A 27,370-nucleotide genomic window follows, 5' to 3' on the forward strand; every position below is an offset into this window, starting at 1 on the left:
GGAACTGCACTCGAGTTCAGTTTCTTTTTAACATCGACTTCGGGCTTCTCAAAACCACTCGCCAAGAGATTTTCGTGCTTCCATGAACAAAAATGAGTAGAATGCATTAATGCAAAAGACATCGCTAACACTTGGTGTCCATAATTTTTAAAGGAAGTGATGTGTTTGTAAAGGATGCATAATCGCGAACTCAAAACAAATCTAGTAGGCCAGTTATTCTAGTAAAAAACGGCATCGACAACTCTTTAACAAGTCTGCTGGGAACTGCAGGAACAGTTAACTAAATAAATAATGTTTAAAATGTGTCGCTTCGGGTCGTTAAACCCCGATGAACCTATTAAGCCATAAAATGTGCAGGGAAATTTCAGGTATATCCACATTCACAATAAAAAGCCAAGAGCAGTGGCACACTCGCGCGCACGTGCAAACGCGCGTGCACACTGTATTTTTGCATAACTATATGGAGACGGATCTGCTACCGGCTGGCTACATAGTTCTAATTTGTGGGTTTCGCAAAATAACACAAGCAAAAAGTGCGCGACCTGTTCCCGTGCGCGTGTGGCATACTGCATTGAAATGTAAACATCTGTTTCAATTATGCGCGTTGCGTGCTTCCTGCCCTTAGTTTGCGGCTGAACAAAGAGGATGTGTAATATATAAGGGAACAAGCTTGATTACCTCGCACAAGCGGGTGTTCTTTGAAGCCACGAAGTTTTTCCCGCCCTATTTACCGCCGTTGCCGATCATTTTTTCCTTCAGGGATGCAGAAAAATGTTTTCCCTGACGCAGACCTGTTGCTGAACCCAAAGGCACAGCACCCAGGTATGTCACCTTGGAATTTCTCGCATTTGTGCGTCCACGAACAGAATGAAAAAAAAAAAGGAACTCCCGCAGAGGTCATGTATTTCGGCCGCGCGCTTGGAAGGGATATGGCAACGCGAAGTCACGTGACCGCATCAGCCAGTCGGCGTGCCGTGAAAACTTCGTGGCTTCAAAGAACACCCGCTTATGCGAGGTAATCAAGCTTGTTCCCTTATATGTTACACATTCTCTTTGTTTAGCCGCAAACCAAGGGCAGGAAACACGCAACGCGCATAATTGAAACCGATGTTTACATTTCAATGCAGTATGCCGCACGCGCGCGGGAACAGGTCACGCACTTTTTGCTTGTGTTACTTTACGATACCCACAAATTAGAAATATGTAACCAGCCGGTAGCAGATCCGTCTCTACTTAGTTATGCAAAAATACAGTGTGCACGCGCGTGTTTGCATGTGCGCGCGAGTGTGCCAGCGCTATTGACTTTTTATTGTGAATGTGGATATACCTGAAATTTACCTGCACATTTTATGGCTTAATAGGTTCATCGGGGTTCAACGACGCGAGGCGACACATTTGAAATATTATTTATTGAGTTAACTGTTCCTGCAGTTCATAGCTGACTTGTTAAAGAGTGGTCGATGCTGTTTTTTTACTAGAATAACGGGCCAACTAGATTTGTTTTGAGTCCGGGACTATGCATCCTTTGCAAACACATCACTTCCTTTAAAAATTATGCACACCAAGATGTCTTTTGCATTAATGCATTCTACTTATTTTTGTTCATGAAAGCAGGAAAATCTCTTAGCGAGTGATTGTGAGAAAGCCGAGGTCGATGTTGAAAAGAAACTGAAATCGAGTGCTTTTCCGAGTATCCTTGCACTTCGAAAGCCAAAGACTCCACGGAAGGCACCTTATACTCGCCCCTCCTGTTTACCGGCAGGCCACACGGCCTTTATTGCTTTTCACAGACAGTCACTTGTTAACACCACTCGAGGTAGAAGACGAGGGGATCGAAACGAGGGCGTGCGAGTGTAGGCTCCTTGAAATTTTCGCGGCTTCACCAACACACTTTCTCACTTTCCGCTCACCACACGATAACTTCTGGTACTGTCCTGAACAGATATTAGTTCGTTTTGCTGAACTTAAAACTAGTTTCAAGCCGACGGCAGCGGTCTCTTGCTGTTCCGACGGCGCCGGTCCGGCGACCTCGAAGGAAAATGGCGCGTGTCGGCTATTGTTGCCAGCAGAACCAGCACCTTTGCGGAACTATAAAATTTCCCACTGACTATAGTTTTCCGTTGCTCCGGCTCCCGCCGCGTGGACTATAAGTCTTTTGTCCCCGATAGTACGTGCACTGGAGGGATTGCTTTGCCTGCAAGCTTTTCGAAAAAGCCCGTATTTTCACATGATGCAGCCAAGGTTTGTCGAGCCACAGCGGCGAGGATAATCGCGTTTTCATGATTCTAAAAACTGATATTGTTATTGCCAAAGAGTGGCTACAAACCTCTAATTGCAATTATCAGCCTAACTCTACTAGTTAAAATTAATTATTAAAAATTAGTTAACCAGCTTTCTACTTAAGGCAATTCGCCGGTTTTCTGATGTCCGCCAACACAGGTAATAATATGCCACAAGAGCCAAAATTTACCCGAAGAAGCCTATTTTTGAAAAGTTTTGAAAGTCTTCCCCGAAGCGCCTCGTATACAGGTACACAGTACCGTATCCCTGTTGCGTAAGTCCGTTGCTCAGCCTCGCTATGAAACTATGCACAGCAACTATGTCAACGTGATGGCAACGTGCATACATCAAAGAGGTAGCAGCGAGTGAAAGCTGGAGCGATTTAGTGCCCGGTCCACAAATACTGAACTGAACAAGACAGAAGGGCCTAATTTTAATGTAAACTGATACGTTGACGAGTTCACAACATTTCTGTATACCCCTATTTTCACCCTTGCCGCTCGGAAAAGTACTCCTGAAGCCAGGATGCACATATGGCAATTGAGCAGTAGACAGGTTTCCTTACTTTCCTGGCACAGTGGAACAATAAATGCGTCACAAAGCCACTAGGCCACGATGTATGGTCCACATAACATTGCTAGTCACAAAAGGCAAAACAAACAACAATGCAGTGCTCATCACAGATGCATGGTATGCAGTGAGCACACAAAGTTATGCTTAAACGCAATAGACGTGTAGCGGCCTTAGAAGGTGACAATATACTCTTAGCTAGCTTCATGCAAACGAAGCTGGCCAACAGACATGCAAATCCACCTTTAAGTCCTACGCTTGTCCACAGGGAGAAATGTTTCGCGTAACATCAACAGGTAATCTCGTGTCAAACACTGTCTCATCTGTTGAAACGTACTAGCAAAGATTGTCGTGAGTTTCATGTTCGCTCCAGTAGACGACAAGCACATACGCGAAAACCGATTAGTGACAAAATCATGCCGAGAACAATAAACAGAACATACACACTTGCCGTTGCATAGTGTGAACGAAAAATAAATATTCTGAGAAGCCTGCACAAAAGTTCCATGGAAATGGGTGCCTGAAAAGAGTTCTGCATAGCACGATTACATGTAACGTCAGCAATCTCTATATCCCCAGCGCAAATAAGACGCACTAATGAGTCGTTACTGGCTATGTTAAGCTTGAATTCTGCTTGAGAAACAAAAAATGTAGCTTACACATACTAACGTGTTCCACCAAGATAAATGGTTCGCGGCAAATATCACAGCAGGTTAAACGAATAGTGAGAAAAACATGCCAAGAACATATGCACAGAACAGATACACTTGCCATTGCGTAATGCGAACAAAAATAATTAATGTCAGAAATCTGCGCGAACGTTATAAGCAAAGGGGCGCCTGAAAAGAGTTGCACAGCACACTCAAATGCAGCGCCAATATTCTATACATCTACTAATGAGTCATTATTGGTTAGGCGCTTAAATTCCACTTCAAGACCACAAAATATATCTTATGCATAGTGAAGTGTTCCACAAAGTGAAATGGTCCACAGCGAATATCACAGCAGGTTAAATCAAGGAAAAAACGAACATTTCTGTTCCGGGTTCATCTTCGATCCTTTGGGACAGCTGTATACACGGGCGAACGTTGCGGAATTCCGGATGATCTTGTTGCAGTCCGCCGCGATGAGGCTCTCGTAACCAGGACGCGCGCATGACAGGTAGCAGAGCGTCATGAAGAAGACTCTGTCCTCCGTCAGGTGTTCACTAAGCCCCAGGGGCCCGTCCTCACCCCCGAGGTGCGACTTCTTGAGCGCAGCGTAGGCTACCTCCACGGCTGGTACCTCGGGGAAGACGCTCTCGTTGTTCGCGCCGTGGTGGCACTCGGCCCTGGCCTTAAACTCTCGCATCGCCTCCGCGGAAATGATGGTATCCTCGATCGCGGTACCGTTGTACGCAAACCTGATGCCTGAGCTGTCTATGGCCTTGACCATTTGCATGGCCATCAGGAAGAACATGCCGCCGTACAGCATGGCCCTGGTACCGTTGCTGTAGAATGCCGGTGCCGTGGCAGCGCCGAGCGCCAGCTCCACAGAGTTGGTGAAGTCTTCGTAGCCGGCGTAGTACGGATAGTTGTTGCCCGGCAACATCAAAGCCTCGTCGTAATCTGGAGTTCTTTTAACCCGGCCAGCGGCCTGGCGCGTCTTGATCCAGTAGTGAGCGTACGACGGCTCCTCTTGCGGAAAGCCTGCGAAGAGCCTTCGCAGCACGTCGTCACTGAGAAGGGACTCCGCGGGCCAAAGAGCCTTCTTCACGGATGCGAGTTTCCGACTCGCGAGCGACTTGCTCTCGTCGTCCATCCAACTAGAGGTGTTGACCCGCTCAACGGCCGACAGGACAAGGCTATCGAAGCCGCTGTCGATGGTCTCTCGGTCTCGCGCCGAGAAGCGGGCAAAATAAGCTAGTGCGGAAATGAGGACCTTGAAGGAGCTTTCCACATGGGAAGCGCAGTAGATGGGAAGATACAATGTGGCTCTCTCCTTGCTGCCAGTGTAGCTCACGAGGAGGGAGTAGTCAGTGCAAATACCAAAGTACTGCACAATGAGCCACGATACATGTCTATTCAGCTTCTGCTTTCCGTACTTCGCCATCAGCGTGGCGACTGTCTGTAGGAAGGAGACATCGTTACTAAGAATCTTGTCCTCCGTGGTGAGCATTGGGTGGAGCAGCATACCATACTGGAAATCATCGGCCCATTCGGTGGCAGAAGCATTGATTACGTGGGAACCGATCTCGCTGAAGGAGAATGCCGCAGGCCGTAACACCGAGGACTTGGCCGCGGCAATCAGCGTTGTTATCACGTCTGATTCCATGGAGCGGATCTCGTTGACGACGTTTTCGTCTACCGATGGTCGACTGGCGCTGTCGGGGTAGAGTAGGACAAGGAACTGCTTCCAGTAATCGATGTAGTGAGAGGAGGTTAACCTGTGGTGATTCAACATAATTGGCAAGATATGGCTTTGCCTGATCAATAAGCGCCGTCTTCCAGAGGGAGTTGGCTGCAGCATGTTTACGGTGATCCAGAGTGGCCACTGCCATTGGTAACTGAGGCCGACGAGCAGGCCAAGCGGAGGTTGCAGGTCCTCGGGTAGTTCGGGCCAGCTTAACCCAATCTGGTGCAGCATGGTGTGGACCAACGCCACCTGCGACTGGTTGTAAGGGTAGCTGTCGTGGCACATCTTGTACATGGCCAGCGGCTTTTGTCCGGCGGATAACTTAAGCGAACCCGTGGCCAGAGTGTCCGGGAAGCGGTCAAACCATGTGAACCGGAGGTCGTCCAAGACGGCAGAACCCAGGTCGCGGTGATTCTTGGAGGGCTCCCAGGCGGAACAGACAAACGCCTCGAAGTCTTCGCAGGGATCCAGAGTCCAGTTGATGCGTGCGGTAAGAAGCGCCGCATGGCGGCGGCAGTCTTCAGTGTTGCACAGTCTGTATTCGCTCCGATGCTGTCTTGAGACGAGTACAAGGAAGTATGCGAAGGAGAGGATGGCGCAGACTCCGAGACACGTGACGCCGATTTCAACTTTGGTCAGGGTGAACTTTTTCTTTACCGTAAAGGACTCGCGCACCGGGCTCGGAGTTCTCGCCTGAGAAGAGAAAAAAACTTCAGTTGAAGGGGCAGAGCAGGAACACTGGAAATGGTTTTTTTTATATATACCGCAGCGGTGGCTCAGTGGTTTGAGCATCCGCATCGTATTCGGGAGGTGCAGGGTTCGATCCCCAATGCGGCCGGTTAACCACCGGTGACACAATGGAATCTCCCCCTGGGCTGGTGCTTGGATTTTTCAGGGTGAAATGCTTGGTACATTGGTCTTTGACCGCACCTTTAGTAAACGAAGATACCCTGCGCCATGGCCCTCTTTGGCAGCAGACGCCCTTTGCGCAATAAAAAACAATCATCATCAGCTTTTTCTATAGAGGCCATCCAGAGGGCCGACGAAGTAGCTTCAACACACGGCCCCTGAGGAGTTCTCGCGGGTAGTCCCCGAGTATTCGGAGATATTGAATTATTACAGAGGAATGAGGGCAAAGTATCCTCCCCCAAAAAACCTTTTAAATCAACAAGAAGCAGTATACTGGCGGCAACTGCAAACGGAAACCTTTGTGATCTTACATATACTAAGCAAAATGTACCCGGGTCAATGCAGGAACATATGCCCATGGTGTGGGGCCAAACTCACCCTATATCGAATAACATGGGAATGCAAAGAAACGAGGCTTTCCATAGAATACAAAATCCGAGTGCGGAACAGTGGGAGAGTTTGCTCTCCAGCGGCAACCCGGTCCTCCAGAAAGAACTGGTCATCCATGCCCAGCGAGCAGCCAAGCTCAACGGTACCCTGGAATAGGGGCGCCGATCTCTGTCGACCGTAATAACTTGTACAATAGAGCAAATAAAGTATATCTTATCCTATCGTATCTGTAGTTTCAAGAAACTACTGCGCTCACGAAATAAACATTCGCACAGATGTCTTTTGCAACTATGATGAGTAAAAGCTGTTTCCATTTATTAAGTGGACACGAGGTGGAAAATATTTCGCGCATATTGGACAAGTTGTACCAGCAAAAATAAAACGAAAAAATGCCATGAACGATCGTCCACAGCAAAACTACCCAAAGAGCGAGTAATCCATGATAAAGAATCGTGAAGAAAAAAAATATTTCAGAAAAGCACTGCGACTCATGTCTACTTTCATGCGAAGTGGTTGGCAGTTAAATAGAATTTTAACGAAATCTCGAGATCTATAGGTACCCATTATATTGGCGCGTTTCCACCAGCAGCCGCTGGGCGGCTGCTCTTCGCAAGTCTTGTGCACCGGCAAGTGAAAGAGGAAGAAGCTTGTTCTCGGCCTCCTCTGGGTGCTGCGCCCTTGGCTTGCTCTCCGGTGCCGTCCAGGTCGACCCCCCATTAAAAGCCCTTCGGTTACGAGCCCCAACGGCTACGTAACAATATTTAGTAAATCGCGGTGCGGCTTGTAAAACCTAGCAGTCTTAGCACTGAAATGACATATCCCCTTGACAACCGTACACATCCCACGAACAGCCATTACATATCTGCACTTAGTCAGTTGATAGGGCTGAATATACGGCTTTCTACAGAGCGCAAGCTGCATAAATATTTTTATTACAACCCCTCATGCAATACAGCCAACGGTAAGGCGCGTCGACTAGGCACCTTGTCCACAAAAAAGTGCTTCCACTTATTGCATGATACTTTAGCACGTTCGCTGGTGTCCTGCGCTCAGAGTACAAGAAAGGGTACATCTGGTTGGGGCAGTGGAGATTCTGTTCTCGTTGCTGTACACATTAACGCCGAAAAAATACCTGGGTCTATTTTCACCTACTCCATTGTGCAGACAGCGAGCCTATATATTAACGAGACGTGAAAGCTGTGAAAAAGTTTGGTCCCCACTAAAATCGTTAAATACGAATAGTCCATATTAACCGGGGTGAAACTAACGAAGCACGACTATTTACCCGAAATACTACACCGCTGTCCACTGACGACCCCAGTACTTATCGCCTTGATTACATTCTGGCCAACCCGGGTGATCATCCTCATAACCCAGTAAGGCATGTTGACGGGCTAGTTGGTTTTGCATCTTGAAACTTGGAAAATATTTGCATGGCGCCAGTCCCTCCTCGTCTCTTTTTGTCCTTGTGAAATTATTTGAGGCCTAGGTAGTTTTTTTTCCAAGTTTCAAGATCCTCATAACCATTATCAACCTAACTACGTCCACCACCGGACACAGGCCGCTTCCAGTCTCCCCTAATTAGCCCTGCCTTGCGCCAGCTGCGGTCATTTTTAAGGCGAAATTAATGGCTCATACTCTCGACCATGACTGTGTCCGTCCGTTACATCTGAAGTGAGTTATAAATATAGTCATAACTAGTCACAAGTCATGACTATCTAACTAGTAATTAACCAGTCATAAACGAATTAGTCATGACTACTCATTAACTAGTCATCAACTAATTAGTCCAGACGAGTCAGTCATTAACAAATCATGACTAGTTACCCACTAACCAATCACGAGGAGTTGGTGATCAGTTGCCGCGTTTATATTGCAGGTTTTTTCGCGCCTCAAGCAACCTAAGTATGAAGTACGCGTCAGAGCCATCGTTCAGTTGATGAAACCGCAAGTGAAAGAGCATGAGAGAAGAAAATGAATTACAAATTATTGAGCTGCCGTAGGCGACTAGAAGGTGGCGATCCATGTATTATAATGTCTAACGCATCATTTGAGAAAACTTGCAATAAATTTAAAGGGGCTCTTAAAGAAGCCCTAATAAATTTGCGGTATGCCTGTAATGTTGAAGGACGCCGCTTCACAAATTTCCTCCAGCAAGACTTTTGTTTTTTGATGCGGTTTGTAGAAACTGGGTTACCTGCAGTCGAATTTTGACTTTCAGCGTCTTCGCGCCTTGCCCTCTCCTCTCGTCACTGTATGCACGCTGAAAGGTCGGCACTTCTCCGCCAACCCCAGATATTTTCGTTGACCGTGTTGAAGCCTGGTAAGGTGCAAGCTTTATATCCCCTCTACAATGACGTCATCCTGTGCGCTCTAGTTATTTTTAATACTAGCCTAGACACGCAGCGGTTGCACTGCCGAGAGCTATATGACTCCCCGGCTATGACGTCACTTTTCTCGCTCGCGCTTGCTGTTCATGAGCGACATGCAAACACGCGTCAGTGTTTCATGCGTATATGAGCAAGAAATGGTTTGGTTTGGTTTACGGGGTTTAACGTCCCAAAGCGACTCAGGCTATGCGAGACGCCATAGTGAAGGGCTCCGGACATCTCGACCACCTGGGGTTCTTTAACGTGCACTGATATCGCACAGTACACGGGCCTCTAGAATTTCTCCTCCAAAGAAATTCTCCCGCCGCGGCCGGGATCGAACCCGCGTCTTTTGCGTCAGCAGCCGAGCACCATAACCGCGGAACCATCGCGGCGGCTATCAGCAAGAAATGAAACGTATACAAGACAACTGAGACACGAACGGAAAAATAACAAATTCTTAGGCAGGGGAAGCTCTGTACTAGCGGAGAGCAATGCCATTTGGTGTTAGAGTGGTTGGTGGTTAGAGTGGTGTTAGAAGGCTGGTGTTAGAGTGGTTTTTAACGCTCCTGAAAAACTCTCCAGGATTTGCAAGAGAGTGAATGCGGAGGATACGGCCGTCGCTTGTTCGAAGCGGCACCAGCAGCGATTCGTGGCTTGTAAAAAGAGCGTTGTGTACTCGATACCACTTGCCTGTGGTAAGCAATACATTGGCCAAACTGGCAGGTGCCTTAATGAAAGGCTGAGGGAGCACGCAAGAGATGTAAAGAACAAGTCAGGTAGCAAAATGATTGACCATATTCGGAATTGCCGCAACTGCACTCCCGCGCTCGAAAAAACTTCAGTACTGCGCCGGTGCAAGACACAACTTGGAAAAGAGATAATTGAGGGCAATGAGATAGGAAAATCGGGTAACTCGTGTGTCAGCAATCCTTCAATTTTGCTCTCAAAAAAAGAAATCAGTTATCTTGCGCAGAATTAGAGCTCGAAACATGCATTCACTCGTGCGATGGTGGGATCTGTGCTGATCTGATATATGTATGCTAAGTCTCTTCTTTCCCTTTTCGTGTTTGATAACAGCAGCTGCTGTATTTAAGCAAATGTTATGTCAATAAACACCTGAGTTGTTAGTAAGCGCTTGTCCTGTCTACCTCGTTCCTTTGTGTCGTGTCTTTTGCGCAAAAAACCCACAATGCCATTTGGAAAGCGCGAAGACTCAATCAACCTCGCTTGGTTTATGGTTTATGGGGATTTTAACGTCCCAAAGCGACTCGGGCTATGAGAGACGCCGTAGTGGAGGGTTCCGGACATCTCGACCACCGGGGATTCTTTAACGCGCACTGACATCGCACAGTACACGGGCCTCTAGAATTTCGCCTCCATAGGAATACGACCACAGCGGCCGGGATCGAATCCGAGACTTCCGGGTCAGAAGCCACGCACCATAACCACTGATCCATCGCGGCGGCCACAACCTCGATTATAATGGCTGTCGAGGAGCTAATATGTTGGAGTATTTGTGTTGCTTCCTCAGTTTTCTTGTTCGCGTTTCATTCGTTGCTGACAGCAAGTTATCGCGTGTTGAAATGTGAGTTCTTCGACTAGTGAGTAGCCTGAGTAGCCTCTTGGGAACAGTGAGTAGCCCACCCTACTCACAATTTTCTCGAGACCGGAGAATGAGTCGAACATGTCCGCAATCTTCTGTTTCCCGGAGGCCGGTGAGGCTGCCTCCTGGCCACCGCTGTCGGGGGAACGGTTTTCGTCCTGGGAACGGGAATTCAACTACGTCAGTTGTGCGCGCGTGGAGAATGCGTTTGGCTCGCGACGATGGGTTGAGAGTTTGAAATTCAGCCTTTAAACTTTCTGGCAACGAAATACGAGCAGCATGGTACAGAGGCAACCTTCAATGAGAGAACGACAACCAAAAACTACAGACGGCTTCAGGCTGTAACGAAAACCCGAACAAACAACGAAAAAAAATTTCTGGGGCGCACTTAAGCTCCGCCTTGAGGCTGTGAGGTGATAGTCAATGGGTTAATTCCCGTATATGCATAAGGTAATTCTCTACTTTATATTCACGAATCCTTCATATCGCTCCTGGCACCGCGGTACAGGGGTTAAGTAATGCGCCTCTGCCCTGAGATGGCAGGTGCTCCCAGCGGTTGGCCTTGCGTAGCCCAAGTTGCTCTTCCCCAGCGACCAATCACTTAAGTTCCGCCTTAAGGGGATGACGCAATAGCGTAATGGGTTAATTCCCATACATGCGCAACTGGTCATTCTTTACATTCATATGTCCCTGGAAGTCCTCATATCGCTCCTGTCACAGTGGCGCAGGGGTTAATGCGCCTCTGACCCGAGATGGCAGGTGCTCCCGGCGGTGGGCCCTGTGCGCCCCAGGTTGCTCTTCCCGAGAGACCAATCGTTAACTTAACTGCCGCATGCCACGGTGGACAGTTCGCTATCCGGTGGGCAGGTTGTGATGACGTCGCAAGGTCACGTGACCTAGGAGCTCCACCTGCCTCCTAGGTTGCTCTCTGGGCACCACCTGCCAGCGTTATGCTCGTGATTTTTCGGTCAAAAAGGCGGCAAAGCCAACGCCGAATATTCTGCGTAACGGGGCATTTAACGCCATAGCGTTAACATCCGGTCTAGCGCCTGTGGGGCTCCTTTCGAGCGGAGTGACCCTGCGGTGATGACGGAAGTTTAAGCAGGCCTGCTAAAATAAGCGACGCAAGCAAAACAAAATATTTATGATGGGCGAAATCACTAAGGGGCGAATCATAAGGATGACAGAGTGAAACCCCTGGTTCGCTTAACGCCGATTATGCCTATTCCGGTGCGTTAGTCTGTATTCACATGGTGGTTTTATGTCGTTATCGGGTCACCTTGCAGTTCTACACGAAGATACCCTTATGTGGTTTGTTAATCCACTACAGTTCACTCAACTATTTTTTGCCTTGAATAAAATGAAGGAGTGTAGGCACAAAATTTTGGTTGCGTCCCTTCTTTTGTTCTGATGTCTGAAGCATGAAGACACTAAATTTCTCTCAAACTGTTTCGGTTTTAACTTCCGAACGACGGCAGCGACGTCGAAGTTTAGTACAGGCTACAGAAGGCATGAGAAAAAGATATAATCGCAGCGTCTTCTTTCGCTGACACTGCAGTTCCCGAAGCAGGTTGGCATCAGCGCTGTACTGAAATAAAGCAACGATGCAGCGTTTATACGACTTTTTTTCATGCATCACATAACCTATACTAAACTTTTTCGTCACAAAAATTGTACGTTACTATAATTATACATTATAGAATTTATACAGTATTGTGCGTTTTTATTGTGAATATTTTAAAAAACTTTCCCGCCTCAACCGCTCCCTCGTTTGCGGTGAAACTGTACACAGAGCTTGCGTATTATGGTAACTTTTGTTTCGTAGAAAGTTTGAGAACGGTACTTACTCGGTTCAGCCGTACTACATGCGAAAACTTAATCGTCTGCGTAGACATCGGTGATCCAAAACACGGAAAAAGGTTTTTCGCTGATGGGCGATGGTGGCGCCATCTGTTTCCGGCAGTGGAAAGCCCACGACAAGGGTCCGAGGCGAGCGTTGCAAGATGCGCGGTCCCTTTCAATATGCCGCTACGGCATTTGCGTCCGTTTCAATTGTAGCACTTCCAACATTTGGGCTAACTGAGCAGAAACATATATCATAACTCATTTAACGAGTCTTTACAATTCAAAGGATATTGTTTGCAACGCTCACCTCGGCGCCTTGTCGTGACGGTTTCCACTGCAGAAAACAGACGGCGCCACTATCGCCCTTCAGCGACGATTACGTTTTCGCATCATGCACGGCTCAACTAAGTAAGTACCGTTGTAAAACTTGCTACGATACAGAAGTTAATTTAATACGCAAGCTCTGTGTGCAGTTTCACCGGAAACTAGCTAGCTGTTGAGGAGGGAAAATATTTGAAAACATTCAATATAAAAACGCACAATCATGTACATTATCGTAGGCGAATATCACGTGCCGATCTATGCAGACTACTGCCTCATGCATTCTTGCAATGAAAAAAAAAACATGCAACCAAAAATATGGTGTCCGTACTCCATAACAGGAATTTAATGCTTTTTTCCGCAACACGAAACTGAACAAATCCTTGAGTGAGTTGTGCTTTATTATTGCCATCACAACTATATGCCCACATCTATACGTACACGATCCGCATTGCGGAGTAAAATATCTACACTTCGTTCATAGATACTTAAGAGTAGATTTGGCACCGGCTGCCATGTTGTCACCATAATTTGGTCGTTAATTCAGCTAACCTTCCACCTGTGCCTCCCAGACAATAACTTCAGCCGAAAGAAACCTAGCCGTGTCTAATCAAGCGAAATTGGTTACCTTATCCGGCTCGACGGCAGGGATGACTCTCGGCGGCGAATTTACACTCACCCTCGCGCTGTTTATGGCCGTCGCTCGCTGTGGAGAGGTTGCGCTGGATTCAAGCTGCTTGTGCATTTGTTCTCCAGCTGAGGCCCTTGTAGAGGGCGCTGCTGCACCCAGCGATTCATCGTACTCGTGTTGGCCAGTGGCATCCACTGCACTCGTTTGCTGCTGAACGCCAGCGACAGCATCGGTTGCCGAAAGGACCTCGCAGGCAGCGGCGGGGATCGGAGATGCGCCACCGAGCGGGGATACCGCGGCCGAGGTAAGTGGAGGAAAACCATCACGTGTATCCAATCCTACCGCGGTCATCACAGATTCGCCACCGGCAGCGAACTCTGCTGCAGCGTTACTGCCCGAAAGGCTCTTGCCGGCTACGGTGAGGACCGATGGCGCGCCGCGGAGCGGAGAAACCGCTCCGGAGGAAATAGGTGGAAGGTCTTCGTGTGGCTCAGTGACTGCAGGGAGCGTCGAAGGCTTGTCGTCAGGAGGGACATTCGCGGAAGTATTGGCGTCAGCAAGGTCCTCTCTGGCTCCGGTGGCTGAGGTAATGGGCGAAAGGTCATCCGGTGCTTCGGGGTCTGCCTTGGCCATCAGGGACCTTCCACCTGTACTGGACACAGCGGCACCCTTGGGGATTACTGTGGGGACCGGAGAAGAGCCACCAGCTGGAGACACCACGACCGATATAATGGGTAAATGGGCGTCTGCCGCTTCAGTGTCTGTCATATGCATCATACCCATGATATCTGGAGGCAAACTCTTTGGAGCACTGGGTGCCGATCGGCCCTCGCAGGGTGCAGTGGGAACTGGAGATCCCACCGGGGACACCGCTGCCGAGGTAATGGGCGAAAGGCCATCGAGCGTTTCATTGCCTGCGATTGGCTTGAGTGCCTTGCTCGCTGGAGAGAACCTTCCAGCGCCGTTGAAGGTCGAACGGCCTCCAGAGGTTGCGGAACGTACGTTGGGAATGGTAGATGCGCCACCGGACGAGGGTATTGCTTCAGATCTAGGGATCGAGAGACATTCGGGGGCTTCGCCGCCTGCCATCGGCGTTAGCGAGGTTTCGATCGGATGGGACTTTGCGGTGGCATCTGCTGCTGAAAGGTCCTTGCGGGTGCCAGTCGTGGGCTTTGGAGAACTAAGCGGGGACTTTGCGGCGGGCTCTAGCTTGGTCGAGTGTCGATACTGTTGGTGGCGCTTTTCTCCATGCCCGTGCTTTCCGCTAGTTTTCGGACTTGTCACCTGAAAAAATGTGCGTCAAGATGTAAGAGCTTTCGGTATTTGCTTATAAACTGAAAATACGGTTGAAGGCATCGCTTTATATGAGTGGTAGATTTATAATCTCTCGTGCGCGGACCACAAAGCTTGGCTCTAAAAGGCAACAGCATCGAACTTGAGGATGTCTAACGGGGATAGATGGTTTCGCTTCATAGTAAGAAATCACCGCAAACAGACACGGCCGAAAGAATGAAATGCAGACACGACTCTGCCTCACTGATATTAATTTTTTTGTAGCGAAAACAGCAAATATAAAGCAAGAAAGGACTCGATAAAACATAAAAAATCCGGCAACAAAACCTGGTTCTCCGCTGAACCCGACACCGGGTCCTCCACTGAATAGAACCCATAACGCCATCGCGCAGCTGTCCGGAGCTTGTTGTCGGTTCAGAAATGAGGACCATGGGGAAATGTTCATATGTGCAAGCGGCTTATAAAAGGATACATAGGGACGCCTAATCCCATAATGTGGGGCAATACGACAGCACTCAAAGCTGTGGATGATTTTGCCGCAAGTGACTGGCGGGGCTTTCAAGAAGCAGGTATGTCTTATTCCCGTACAAAACCTGCCACGGTTGGCAGGGGAAGTTTCACGCAGACCAACCTGCTCTGAAGATGTCAGTGCCGGTCTGGTGACCTGCCTTCCCTCGAACCAAATGGGCATTCCTTGTCTATTGATGTCACTTCCGTTAATTTCCGGTAATTCACTGCCGGCCTGATGACGTCATGTTCCTCCAGCCAATGGGATTTCTGCTTTCTGTTGACGCCATTGGCGGCTAGCCAATCCTATTTTTATGGACGACGCCGGGTTTTTATCGCGGTGAGGGTTGTATGCTATCGCATAACAAGGTTCACTCCAAATGAGAGAGACAATGCTACAAACCAGTTACCCACACCGTCTCTCCATCCTTGGCGCAAATTGTACGCATAAGAAGCCTGTCCCGTCTTGTCCTCTGTTGTGAACGTTCCATTTGCGCTACCCAACTTTTTGTCGTCGTGAGCTTCGCCCAAAATCGCATCCAGCGTAAGAAATGTAATGCCGCCTTATGTAATGCCCACGGGCCTTAAGGCTTCAATAAATAAAATGAAATGAAATTAAAGTGATTTACACTCTGACCCATAAATGTTAGCAGTTAGAACAAGTGCCCAGCACAACCTACTTTGGTGCTTCTTGTTCACTTAGGTGAAGGCAAACCCACAATGAAATCAGGTTGTGGGCGGCTAATATTTAAACATGGCACATCAAGCGGTAGCTTATGAAGGAAAAAATTTGGTCGGCGCTTAAACCACAAGGGCGCAATGTGATAGCATTATAGACATCTTTCCTGCGCAAGTAGTCCTACTCAGTTTATAGATTCACGGATCGGACGGTGTCCTCACACCACTACTAGCGCACTGGTGCAGAGGTTAAGCGATGCACCACTGCCCCGGCAGGTGGCTGTTTCAAACTCGGTCGCCGGTGGGGCTTGTGAGAACTATGGCAGCTCTTCCCGAGCTCCCGTGAGGCTGATCTCTGCACAGACGGTTCTTCGAGAGGCTATCTCTCGAACAGTAAGCTGATACGCAGTGACACGGTGGAAAGGTGGCAACTGCAATGAATTAATCTGAATTAATTTCGCTTCCACCTGCCATTTGGTGGGCAGTTTGCCGGCAACCCGGTGGATAGGTGGACCAGCTTCGTTTTCGTGACACGGATGGACGGACGGCGGCTTTTTCATTGAATGTGACCTCTAATGATATATTTCACAATAAAATGAGGAAGAGCCCACCTTGGGCTTTGAACCAGCAGTTGCGGCTGACGGTGAAGCCGGATGATCTGCCGCTGCTGGTCGCGCCACGTCCCGCGGGACTGACTCGCCCGGACCGTGGCGCCGTTCATGTCCTCTGGCTGGGGTCCTCGTTGCCGGTGATGCAGCGGATTCGCCCGGGTGCCGGCCAGCGGCCTCTTCCGAACCCGTCTTCTTGCGGGCTATGTCGGCAACCGTAGGCTTCCCGTCCGCCACCTTGGAGGTCGTGGTGATCCGCGAAGGCGTGCGGCCCGGCAGAGGGGACTTGGCGGTGGCGTCCTCCGTCCCACTGGACTGCCGATGCTTCCCGCTGTGGCCGAGGCTTGTGCTTGGTTTGGGCATGATGGCCTGGGCGCGAAAGTTTATAGGTGGCGTGCAGAAGCTGTTTAGACGCACAGCAAAAGGTGGAGGCAAATTGAAAGTAAATTAGCGATCCGTAAAGTCCAACTGGAAGCTCGTAGACAATTCACAACATGAAACTTGGACACAGTTGAACAAATGAACGACACAGCGTTCATTGAAATGTGTTCTCCATCTATGCGGAATAAACAGCTAGGCTGCACTATTGATTTTTATTTACTTGGAGCCTTCTCTCAGACACAATTCGGTCTTGGATAATAGGGCAAAAGGCAGATGTTCCTTGCCTGGCGAGGGCCCTGTCACCACAGCATTAGTGTAGAAGGGCATTTCTACTGCACTGCACAAAAAATATGGCACGCTCATTGACATTGGTCTGAAGTGGTCGGAAGCATTTTCTGAGAGGTACCGCATTCATTTTAGCTCCGAAACAAGAAGACAGCCACTACATCGTTAAAAAAAAACTTTCATAGCGTCCGTTTCTGCACGAGGCGTAAAAGCCAGACGAAAATCACGGTTCAAGGAATGAGCCTGCAGTGGCTTGTCGGAAACTGGAGCGCCGTTTCCTAACCTGCGCTGTGCGTTCAGGATCTGCCAGGGAACGTGGGAGGAACGCGAACACCCGAACTCCAGAAGAAGCTGGCGCGCTAACTTCCCAGAGCCGTCGCCTTGAGCTTCACCTGCAAGGAGCCACGGCGCACATCTCTGAGATTAATCATTCGTGGCAACGCTGGGCATGCAGCGCACAATATGTGATCGGAGGCGTGGCAAGTTACCAGGGGGTAACATATATCTTAACGACGTCAAGTTAGGGTAACGTACTGTCTGGAGTAGGGTTAGCTTTCGGGAAACGAGAACAAGACGGGGGGTCCTAAGTTGCCGACGAATATAAACGGCTGCGAATAAAGCGAGAAAGGTGCCGGTGTCCTTACACCTCGTGGAAAGAGATGGTTGTGCTGCAGAAGCGGGCGGACGGACGTTGTCGTTGCCTCTGAAGGAATGGCACATACCACGGTGGGCGATTCTCCTTCTGCTTCTTCACCATATGAAAATATGGTGATTCTCAATGACCGCTTCTTCTTATTCTTCTTCTTGACCACTGCTGACATGGCACATGCTCGCGCCGTGCGACTGGCCAGGGTTTGGTCGTGAATGCCAAGGAAATTCATACGGGCGATTGCGAGGAAAATAGAGGTCGGCGTAAGGTGGAAAGGTAAAAAAAAGTGAAATGAATGAAAACTGGAAGAGGATAACTGACGAAAATCAAAATAAAACGGTTTTGAAGAACGAGGGAAATAAAGAAATAAAAAATACACACTGTCGCTTTCTTCTCCTGCAAGCATGCTGCGCCCAAGCCATAAACTTGCCGGGGCTAAGCTTCGACCTCTTTTTTTTTGGCTGCCCCTAGTGTCTTCGCAGCTATACTGCTGCCGCCCGGAGATTCGTTCTCACAGACTTCTTTTGTGGTCACTTGAGAATCAAAGCAAGGTTCCTTGAATGCGTCGTCACTATTTCAACCTTTTAGCGAAGCACGCAAGGGCACATAGATAGGTGGGTTGGTGACATACGATTCGTTTCTCTCAACGGTGTACAAACCCACTGATGATCATGCAGATTATGTAGCGCTGGCAGCCCTATTACAACGGGTGGATACAAGAAACGTCCTAGTTCAAAACAGTAGGTAGCAGAAGTGTGAGAAGAAATGCAGAATTAAAGAAAACGAGGGGGAAAAATTAAGACTCAGATAGTCTGAGGCACGGTGTAAGAAATATTTCTTACACCGTGGTCTGAGGTGACGAACTGCGTGATCAGGATGTGCATTTAAGGTATTGCTCTTCTTTTTTGCCGCATCTCAATGCCTGGAAGTTGCGCCAATTAATTTCGCTTTGCTTTGGCTAGATTTCATGGCTCGCTAATGATTTTCTGCTTTAGATTCTGGTGAGAACTGAAAACAGCACAATAAAAAGCGCTTGTTTCCATTGGCCGAGGTCTTCCGATGTCAAATTGTAATAGACTAGTACAAGTTTGTACTCCCTCGACTTGCAACCGGTAATGCGTTCAGTACCGTTTTACGGGGGTACAGCCCCACTGGCACTTGTCTGTGTGAAACCTTGGGAAGTGAAAGAAGCACTACCTACCTCCCCATCCTGCCTTCACCCACAGAAGAAAAAATTCTGTTCAGTGTCTGAAGCTTCGGCTTACAGTCAAATTGGGGTAAACACATCGAAATAACCATCGAGTATAGACACAACCGCTATCGCAGCTTTCTCGCGCCACGTTTCATGATTGTTCTGTCAATTTCTTGCGTATGCTGGCCTGTAGGGCTGTCCGTGCCGAACTCGGAACTTCTGAGCCGCACTTGGGCACAGGTTTGGACCTTCGTGAAACTCTGTACATTTGGAAGCATGAAATTAGGCACATGTGTAAGTGTAGTTTCTTGTCAAATGATATAAATTCACGCTATTCGACCCAGACACGAAACACATCAAGGTAAGTCTATTGGCTTCCACACTATATGGAACACCGCAGTATTGTGAGAAGCTTTGCAGCCTTATGGAATTGTTGAAACAGTGGCGGCCAACCGAGAAATTTCGATTACGCTCAAGGATGGCGTATCAACAAGCACCGTTCCTCATACGCTCAGCGTGTTCAGAATACAAGCTTCAGTACTGATACCTGTAAAGCTCATATGCGTCATTAGTGCCGCGGGATTAAAAATGCACGGCGAAAGTGCCAGCGCCTCGAAGCACCCAGTGCCGACGCTTAGGGCACTGGGTAGACAGGTTGCTTCAGGGCCAGTTGTAAAGGGAAGGCGAGGTGGCGTCAGAACGCCTGATGGGCCTTATCAGAGTTTGTGGATGCTTTCGGAGGGCTCAGGTGGAAACATCACGGCTGATGCCCTACAGCTCAGGATTATTCTCACCCAGCGGGGCCTCCTCGTCCTCAGGTCCACGCCCTGTCCGTCCACTACGCCACACGCCTAGAAACACTTTTCCTTGGAAACACTTTTCCTTGCCTTCTCCGGCGAGTTCAGATCCTCAAACACCCTAATCTCCACAAACTCCATCGCCTCACCTATCACTATACGTAGATGCATGTCCTTGGTGTGGCGACAACCCTGTTTTCACACATATCACATGGACATGACCACCCGAACCCAACCACCTCAATTCGGCCTTGGTGAAGTGGGAAGTGAAGCTGGCCAGCGTATTCCTTGGAGACCAGGAGGCGCTGTTCACCATCGCCAAAAACTCAGCAGAAGCAACTGGGGCCCCAGCATAACGGCCCCATCCACAACAGCTCTAACTACCTCTTATGCCAATAAATCCTTAATCCTTCCGTTGAACTCACCCAAGAAGTTCCAAAAGAAGATATTCTAATCTGTTTTGAACTTTATAGCATCAAATGCAAAGTAGCCAGGACTGATCTTCCGGTTCCGTAGTCTCCAGAGACTAAATCGTTAGAACCGGGACTGCCTGAGCAGCCTGATCTGAGTCCTGTGCTCAGAAGCAATCACTCTTCCATGGGTCTCAACAACTGGTCTTGGGTTTGGCCTTTGGTCAATGGGTCTCAACGAGCGGATGTGAAGCAACCAGTACATGGGCATCCAGGCTGCTCCCTTGTTGCTAGAGTGCGGCGTAGTACCGCGTGTGGCGTCAGCTTCCGGCGTGTTGTGGCTGCCTGTTAGCGTGGCTGCGAGCGACGTGCTTCGCACGCCCTCATGGGCCCACACCTTGGCTGTCTCGAAAGACACCATGGATGGCAGCATGCCTCTGAAGCTTCCTGCATTCGCAAAATTTCATCTCATTATGCACATTCAGTATGCATTCATTGCGCATTTCATTATGTACAGGATTGTTCTTAAAAATGGCCTGTTTGGCAGCACACTGAACGGGGCTATCTTCAAAATTCTGTGAGAAAACTAAACTGTTCTTATCCGTGCCATTCGGCACACACAATCTTTGCTTTGAAAAAGCTTTCAGTACAAATTGAGTAGACAAGGTAAGAAAAAAAGAGGAGCCATTATCACATACATGACAGAAGCCAACGATCACCGAAACCAAGGCGCATATGGGATTTTTTTATTATTTTGTGGTGTCGGTTAATGGGATATTAAGAGCTCTTAACCATTTCGGCCCTGGATTTTTTATTTCGGCCGTATATTTTTTTGTTCCGCGTTTTTACAATGCCTAAGGCCCCATAACCACGCAGTAAAAATTTAAAACTTGTGTTGCGAGTATTAATCGATTTAAAGGTATGATTTCAAAATCGGACATCAGGGCTCAATGGGTGTAGAATGCTAATGGGACCGTTTTGGTAACGGCAACCGACAAGAAAGAAAATAACGAAAAAATTTCTTCTTTTGCAGTGTGGAGACCTATAAAGAAGCTTTTTTTACTTTGTAAGGGATAGATAATCTCGCAGTTTCCACAAAAAACTTCGCTCGCTCCTGTTTACCTTGCGTTTTGTATCATACTTCCGTGTTCTTGTTCCTGCCATGTTTGTGTACATTATTTACGAAATGCCATTGGGCATTCATTTAATCAGTGCTTTTAGGAAATAGCTGAAATAAAAGTCCTCTAACTTTGGTATATACTCAGCAAGAAATGCTTCATCCTTTTTGATTGTTAGAACTTGGTTTTTGGTTTTATTGGGGTTTAACGTCCCAAAGCAACTCAGGCTATGGGGGACGCCGTAGTGAAGGGCTCCGAAAATTTCGACCACCTGGTGTTCTTTAACGTGCACTGACATCGCACAGTACACGGGCCTCTAGAATTTCGCCTTCATCGAAATTCCGCCGCCGCGGCCGGGATCGAACTCGCGTCTTTCGGGTCAGCAGCCGAGAGCCGTTAACCACTGAGCCACCGCGGCGGTGTGATTGTTAGAGCGCTCTGAGGAGAACAGACATAAAGTAAAGCAGTGTCAATCCTCGGGACATACAGCATTATCATCATCTGCATGTAGTACGAATGGGTTTTACGAAATTGTAAGTGCCCATTCACATAATGGATGTCACATCGCTGATTTGTATGGGTCAATCAGACACTTGTTCCTTTGGCTGTAAAGGCACTTAATTTCAATAAGTTGAAATGTGCCGCCCGATGTCGCACTGCCGTCGGGACAGCAACATAGCCATGGTTGCTCAGAATCGATGATCAGCCCAACCTGAAAGCAATAGAAACTAGATGTAACATACCATCACTAGGTTTGTACTGAAGTTACTTCGTAAATAGACGTCCCATGTGCCAGCTCCAACTCCTGTCTAGCTATTTTTTCCATCTTCTTTCCTGCATCGTCATGTGGAAGTTGGAAGAGAACTGCATCGCATCTTGCAAAGACACTACTACTGCAAATGTTATGAACCACTCGGGGAAATTTGTAAGCAACCTTCTTTGCAAGGTTTGTTTTCCGGTGAAAGCTCTCCTTCCCGGATGCCACTCTCGCAGTCTCGGCGGAAACGAAAAGCGGCAGGCGTCTCTTTACGGCGCATTCACATTTGCGAGTCGCTCTTCAAGGGTGAAGCCTGAAGAATGGCCCGAATCCAGTCATGCTGGAAAAGCAAGGCGCTGGACGTTGGACACCCCTCCATGAGTCATTTTGCAGTCTTGTAATAAAACAGCGCAAGGACACAGGACGATAACGGAGAGAAGACACACATCAGCGCCGTGTGTGTCTTCTCTCCGTTATCGTCCTGTGTCCTTGCGCTGTTTTATTACAAGATGCTTAACCAACTCGCCCAAACTGCCATTTTACTACATCTTGCAGTCTACTGGAAACATTCCTGAGTTACCATAAAAGGAGGAACTTGCCTTTTCTCGTTTCTTCGAATAATACGAGAGTGTCTTCGGGGAACGAGACCTTTTGGTTGGGAAAAAAGGCTTGTAAAAAAGCTGACAGGGATTACAACAAGTGGTTAGTTTAAACCGCTGTTCAGCACATTTTCAGTGGCCAAATACATTAAGCAGGCCACGAAGCCTACCGTAAGAAGTTGCAGCACTACAGAACATCCTTGGGGACGTAAGGACATGGCGAAATACTGGAAGTCGGCAGTTCTTGTTTTTATGCGGTGTGCTGTTGAACTGCTCACGCACACTTTTCGTTCTTGGTGCCACCTTCATCAACGATTCATAACTTCTGCTCAGGAACATAAATAAAAGCAATCCAAACAAAAACAAACCGTTCAACAATGCCAGGCCTTTTGTAATCAGGGCAATTTCGATTATCTCATCAAGATCTTTTTCGACGACCTTTTTGCAGAAGAACATCTCTTTTGTCCAATGTATGCTCCATTTCCCGCCTTCTCATTTTCAGCGGGCAAAGGTCCGTAATTTCGAACATTGCACAAATCCGCATAAAAGCAGGTCTCCCGCCGAGGTGCCATTCTCACAACGATGTCACTGCGCGTCTGCTATGCGGACGGGTTAACGGAAACGCACTGGGCATCCAGTTAACGCGGGGAGTGCCGTGCGGGGGCGCTGGCGATACGCTCGCTGGTGGCTTCACCATACCAGCGCACGGAGCCTATAGAAGAATTCATAAAGTGCAACATAATCTCGTCGTGTCTTCGTCTTGACCGAATGCTGTTTCCTACAGGTGAGAGGAAATTCCCTCTCATCCATAGGCTTATGAGTTCGGGATATCTCTCGGCCAAGGAGAAAGCAGAAGCTGATTATCAGCACACCAAATACGCTTTCTTAAGAAAACACAGCCAAACACGCTGCATTGATCCGAACGTCGAGGGCGCGCCACACGTGCTGCACGAGCGGCGGAGCGCGAGTTTCAGTGCAAATACCCCGGTCGCTTCTTGCAGCTCAGTGTCGATGCCCACAGCTCACAGGAGGAGGAGAGAGGTAAAAAAAAGGAATAAAAGCGCAAGGTCAGGCGTGCATTTGTTCTCCCTATTCCTTTTGTCCGCTTGCTGTTCGCCGACATCCGCATGTTCACTTCCAGGCTCAATCCGAATATTCACCATGTATAATAGCGAAAATTTCCATTTTCCAATTCATCAAACAGCAAATTTTAAGATTTTGTCCATTTTCTGTAATGAACATTCATGTCAGCAGTTCAAAAGAGCCGTTAGTGTAGGTGCATCTGCTAAAATACTAGCAGATTCTATTCTACAAAGATGACCTATCATCACTCAATGACCACAGCTGGCAACCGTTGAGCACTGATGGTGTCAAAATCGCACATGTCAAAAATGTGATCAAACGCAGCGTCTACGCATTCAGTAATATTTACGACGGGGATGTGAGCTTGGATAGGCGTTTCACACAACATATAAAAATCTGAGCGCACAAAAACGAATGGTTACTGAGATAAAAATCAACAAATTTGCTACACCTCGGCTTCTTGACTCCATGCCTCCCATGCTGCTACTTCTTCTTCCTTACACCGCACAGCTAAATGGAAGTCCGTCAACAGCGATGTGGATAGTAGCAGGGATCACTAAGGAACTATTGTATTAAAAATTAATAGTATTTTCTTCTGTTACTGACACGTGAGCGTAATATTTGTGTTGTGGTGTCAATTGACACCTCCAGGGCCGAAAGGGTTAAGTAATTGATATTTGATTCCGCGCTGTAATTAAATATAAATTCTTTAAAACGATTAGTATCGTTTTAATCAACACCATAAAATAAAGCACACCCCGTATGCTCCATGGTTTCGGTGACTGTTGGCTTTAGCTATGTATTCCAATACAAATATTGTGGACGACTGAAAATCGAATAATCGCCGGAATTGCCTAACATTGTCCAGGGAACTTTTGTTTTGCCGTATACGTACGTGGCGCTCACAGAAGGAATCCTGCACAAGATTGGGAACCTAAGCAATCAAAGCAGAGCGTTGGGGCTAAGACTTTAGTTCAGAAAACTAAATGCACTGTTGAACAGCCTATTGGAAGAGAATAACAGTTTTCGGCATATGCAGTGAGGTATTGCAAGTAGCAAAGGAATACATCTTTCTGGAGCAAGCTTTGAACTCAGGGCCCGGCCATGAGAGTGAACTGAAAGAACAATGATGGTTGGAAGTGTTTGCCAGCTACTCTCAGGTCATGAACAACAGCCTCTTAATCATCACCAGCCTAACTACACCCACTACAGGACAATGGCCCCTCCCAAATCATTCCAATTAACCCTGTCCTCTGCCAGCTGCGGCCACCCTATCTCCGCAAAACTTCTTGATCTCGTTCGGCCACCGAACTTCTGCCGCCCTCTGCTACGCTTCCCTTCCCTCGGAACCCAGTCCATTACCCTTAACCCTTTCGGCCCTGGCGGTGTCAGTTGACACCACAACGCAAATATTACGGTCACGCCTCAGTAACGGAAGAAAATACTATTAATTTTTAATACAATAGTTCCTTAGGCATCCCTGCTGCTATCGACATCGCTGTTCACGCACTTCCATTGAGCTGTGCCTTCTAAGGAAGAAGAAGTAGCAGCATGGGAGGCATGGAGTGAGGAAGCCGAGGTGTAGCAAATTTGTGCATTTTTATCTCACTAACCATTCGTTCTTCGGCGCCCAGATTTTTATATGTTGTGTGAAACGCGTATCCAAGCTCAGGTCCTCGTCGTAAATATTACTGAATGCGTAGAGGCTACGTTTGAACACATTTTTGACGTGTGCGATTTTGACACCATCAGGGCTCAACGGTTGCCAGCGGTGGCCATTGAGTGATGATAGGTCATCTTTGTAGAATAGAATCTGCTAGTATTTTAGCAGATGCGCCTATACTAACGGCCTTTTTGGACTGCTGACATGAATGTTCATTACACAAAATGGACAAAATCTTAAAATTTGCTTTCTGATGAATTGGAAAATGGAAATTTTCGCCATCATATAAGGTGAACATTCTGATCGAGCCTGGAAATGACCATGCGGATGTCGGCGAACAGCAACCGGACCAAAGAAATAGCGAGAACAAATGCACGCCTGACCTTGCGCGTTTATTCTTTTTTTTTACCTCTCTCCTCCTCCTTCTCCTCCTCATGTAAGCATCCACTCTGAGCTGCAAGAAGCGACCGGGGTATTTGCACTGAAACTCGCCCACCGCCGCTCGTGCAGCACGTGTGGCGCGCCCTCGACGCTCGGATCAATGCAGCGTGTTTGGCTGTGTTTTCTTGAGGAAGCGTATTTGATGTGCTGATGAACAGCTTCTGCTTTCTCCCCGGCCGAGATATATCCCCCACTCATAAGCCTATGGATGAGAGGGAATTTCCTGTTACCTGTAGGGAACAACATTCGGTCAGGACACAGACACGACGAGATTATGTTCCACTTTATGAATTCTTCTATAGCAAACAGCTGGTTTGAAAACCAGCGCAAGCGAGATGCAGTGTGCCGCGCGCAAGCTTAGAACTTTGATTTGCCGACCTTCGCGCTGGGCGTTACGGAAGTGCTTCGTGAAGCTCGATAGAGGAGGGCGTTACAGATTCGAGGGAAGCCCTTATCTTGACCACAGTCGCCTTCCAGGAAGGCTACGCAAGTTTTGAACATGTAAGCTGTTGACGTGACGTGCACAAGCTGGAACACAAACCTGGCAGCAACAAGAACGCGGAGGTATGATACAAAACGCAAGGTAAACGGGAGCGAGCGGCGTCTTTTGTGGAAACTGCAAGATCATCTATCCTTTACAAAGTAAAAAAAGATTCTTTATAGGTCTCCACACTGCAAAATAAGAAATTTTTTCGTTAATTTCTTTCTTGTCGGTCGCGGTTACCAAAACGGTCCCACTAGCATTTTACACCCATTGAGCCCTGATGTCCGATTTTGACACCATACCTGTAAATCGATTAATACTCGCACCACAAGCTTTAAATATTTACTGCGTGGTTATGGGGCCTTAGGCATTGTAAAAACACGGAGCAAAAAAATCTACGGCCGAAATAAAAAATCCAGGGCCGAAAGGGTTAATGAACATCGATTATCTTGCCTTCGTATCACATGCCTTGCCGAAGCCTATTTTTTGCTCTTGGTTTCGACTGTAGGATGTCATTAGCCAGCATTTTGTCGCTGACGCTCTCTGCCCTCTTCCTGTATCTTATCGATACACCTATCATTTTTTCGATAGCTCTCCGTGTAGTCGTTCAGTTAAACCATTTTCGTTAGCCTCCATGCTTCTGCCCCATAAGTGAGAGCCGGTAAGATACAGCTGTTATATACTGTTCTCTTGGGGGAGATGGGTATAATGCCACTCATGACCTGAAAGCACCTGCCAGATGCACTCCATTCCATTCTTATTTTTCTAGTTATTTGATTCGTCATCCGGATCTGCAGATCCTACAGCGCCAGCCTGTCTCAAATTTCGGAATGACAACTGGGGTGGCGCGAAACGCCGAGGGACCAGACGCAGCTACAGATGATATGAATGATTGGTAGCGCCCCCTATACATACACAACATATTGTCCCTCATGACACAACGCAACGGGAATAACACAACAATGAAATCAAATTATACGGGCTTCACAGCACATGACACGCTCCAGTCCTTCGGTCTCATGCAAACTCGTCCGCATACCTTACTGGCGGTCTTCTAGTTCGTTGCGGTCGACCGGAGTCTTGCTGGTCAGGCAGCTGAGGTGCAGACTC

General features: G+C 48.0%; 1 protein-coding gene across 1 annotated transcript; it reads right to left on the reverse strand.

Moving 5' to 3' along the window:
- Positions 1-3,864: 3,864 nt before the first annotated feature.
- LOC149332958 (uncharacterized) lies at positions 3,865-19,846 on the reverse strand. The gene is made up of 6 exons (XM_089557597.1): positions 19,796-19,846; positions 17,714-17,770; positions 16,405-16,770; positions 13,313-14,599; positions 10,569-10,676; positions 3,865-5,937 (listed from the first exon to the last, which is right to left on the reverse strand). Exons 1-6 carry the CDS (start codon positions 19,844-19,846, stop codon positions 3,865-3,867), a joined length of 3,942 nt encoding a protein of 1,313 aa, XP_089413723.1.
- Positions 19,847-27,370: the final 7,524 nt, after the last annotated feature.

This window comes from Amblyomma mixtum, chromosome 8 (genome assembly GCF_055824585.1).
Source record: "Amblyomma mixtum isolate Tamu chromosome 8, ASM5582458v1, whole genome shotgun sequence".
Taxonomy (NCBI): Eukaryota; Metazoa; Arthropoda; class Arachnida; order Ixodida; family Ixodidae; genus Amblyomma; species Amblyomma mixtum.

Coding starts and splice junctions, on each gene's coding strand:
- LOC149332958 (XM_089557597.1), bottom strand. CDS start 19,846: ATGGAGTTTGTGGAGATTAGGGTGTTTGAGGATCTGAACTCGCCGGAG. Junction 16,771..17,713: donor CAACCATCTCTTTCCACGAG/GTGTAAGGACAC, acceptor TTTCGCGCCCAG/GCCATCATGCCCAAACCAAG. Junction 14,600..16,404: donor CTGCTGGTTCAAAGCCCAAG/GTGGGCTCTTCC, acceptor ACATTTTTTCAG/GTGACAAGTCCGAAAACTAG.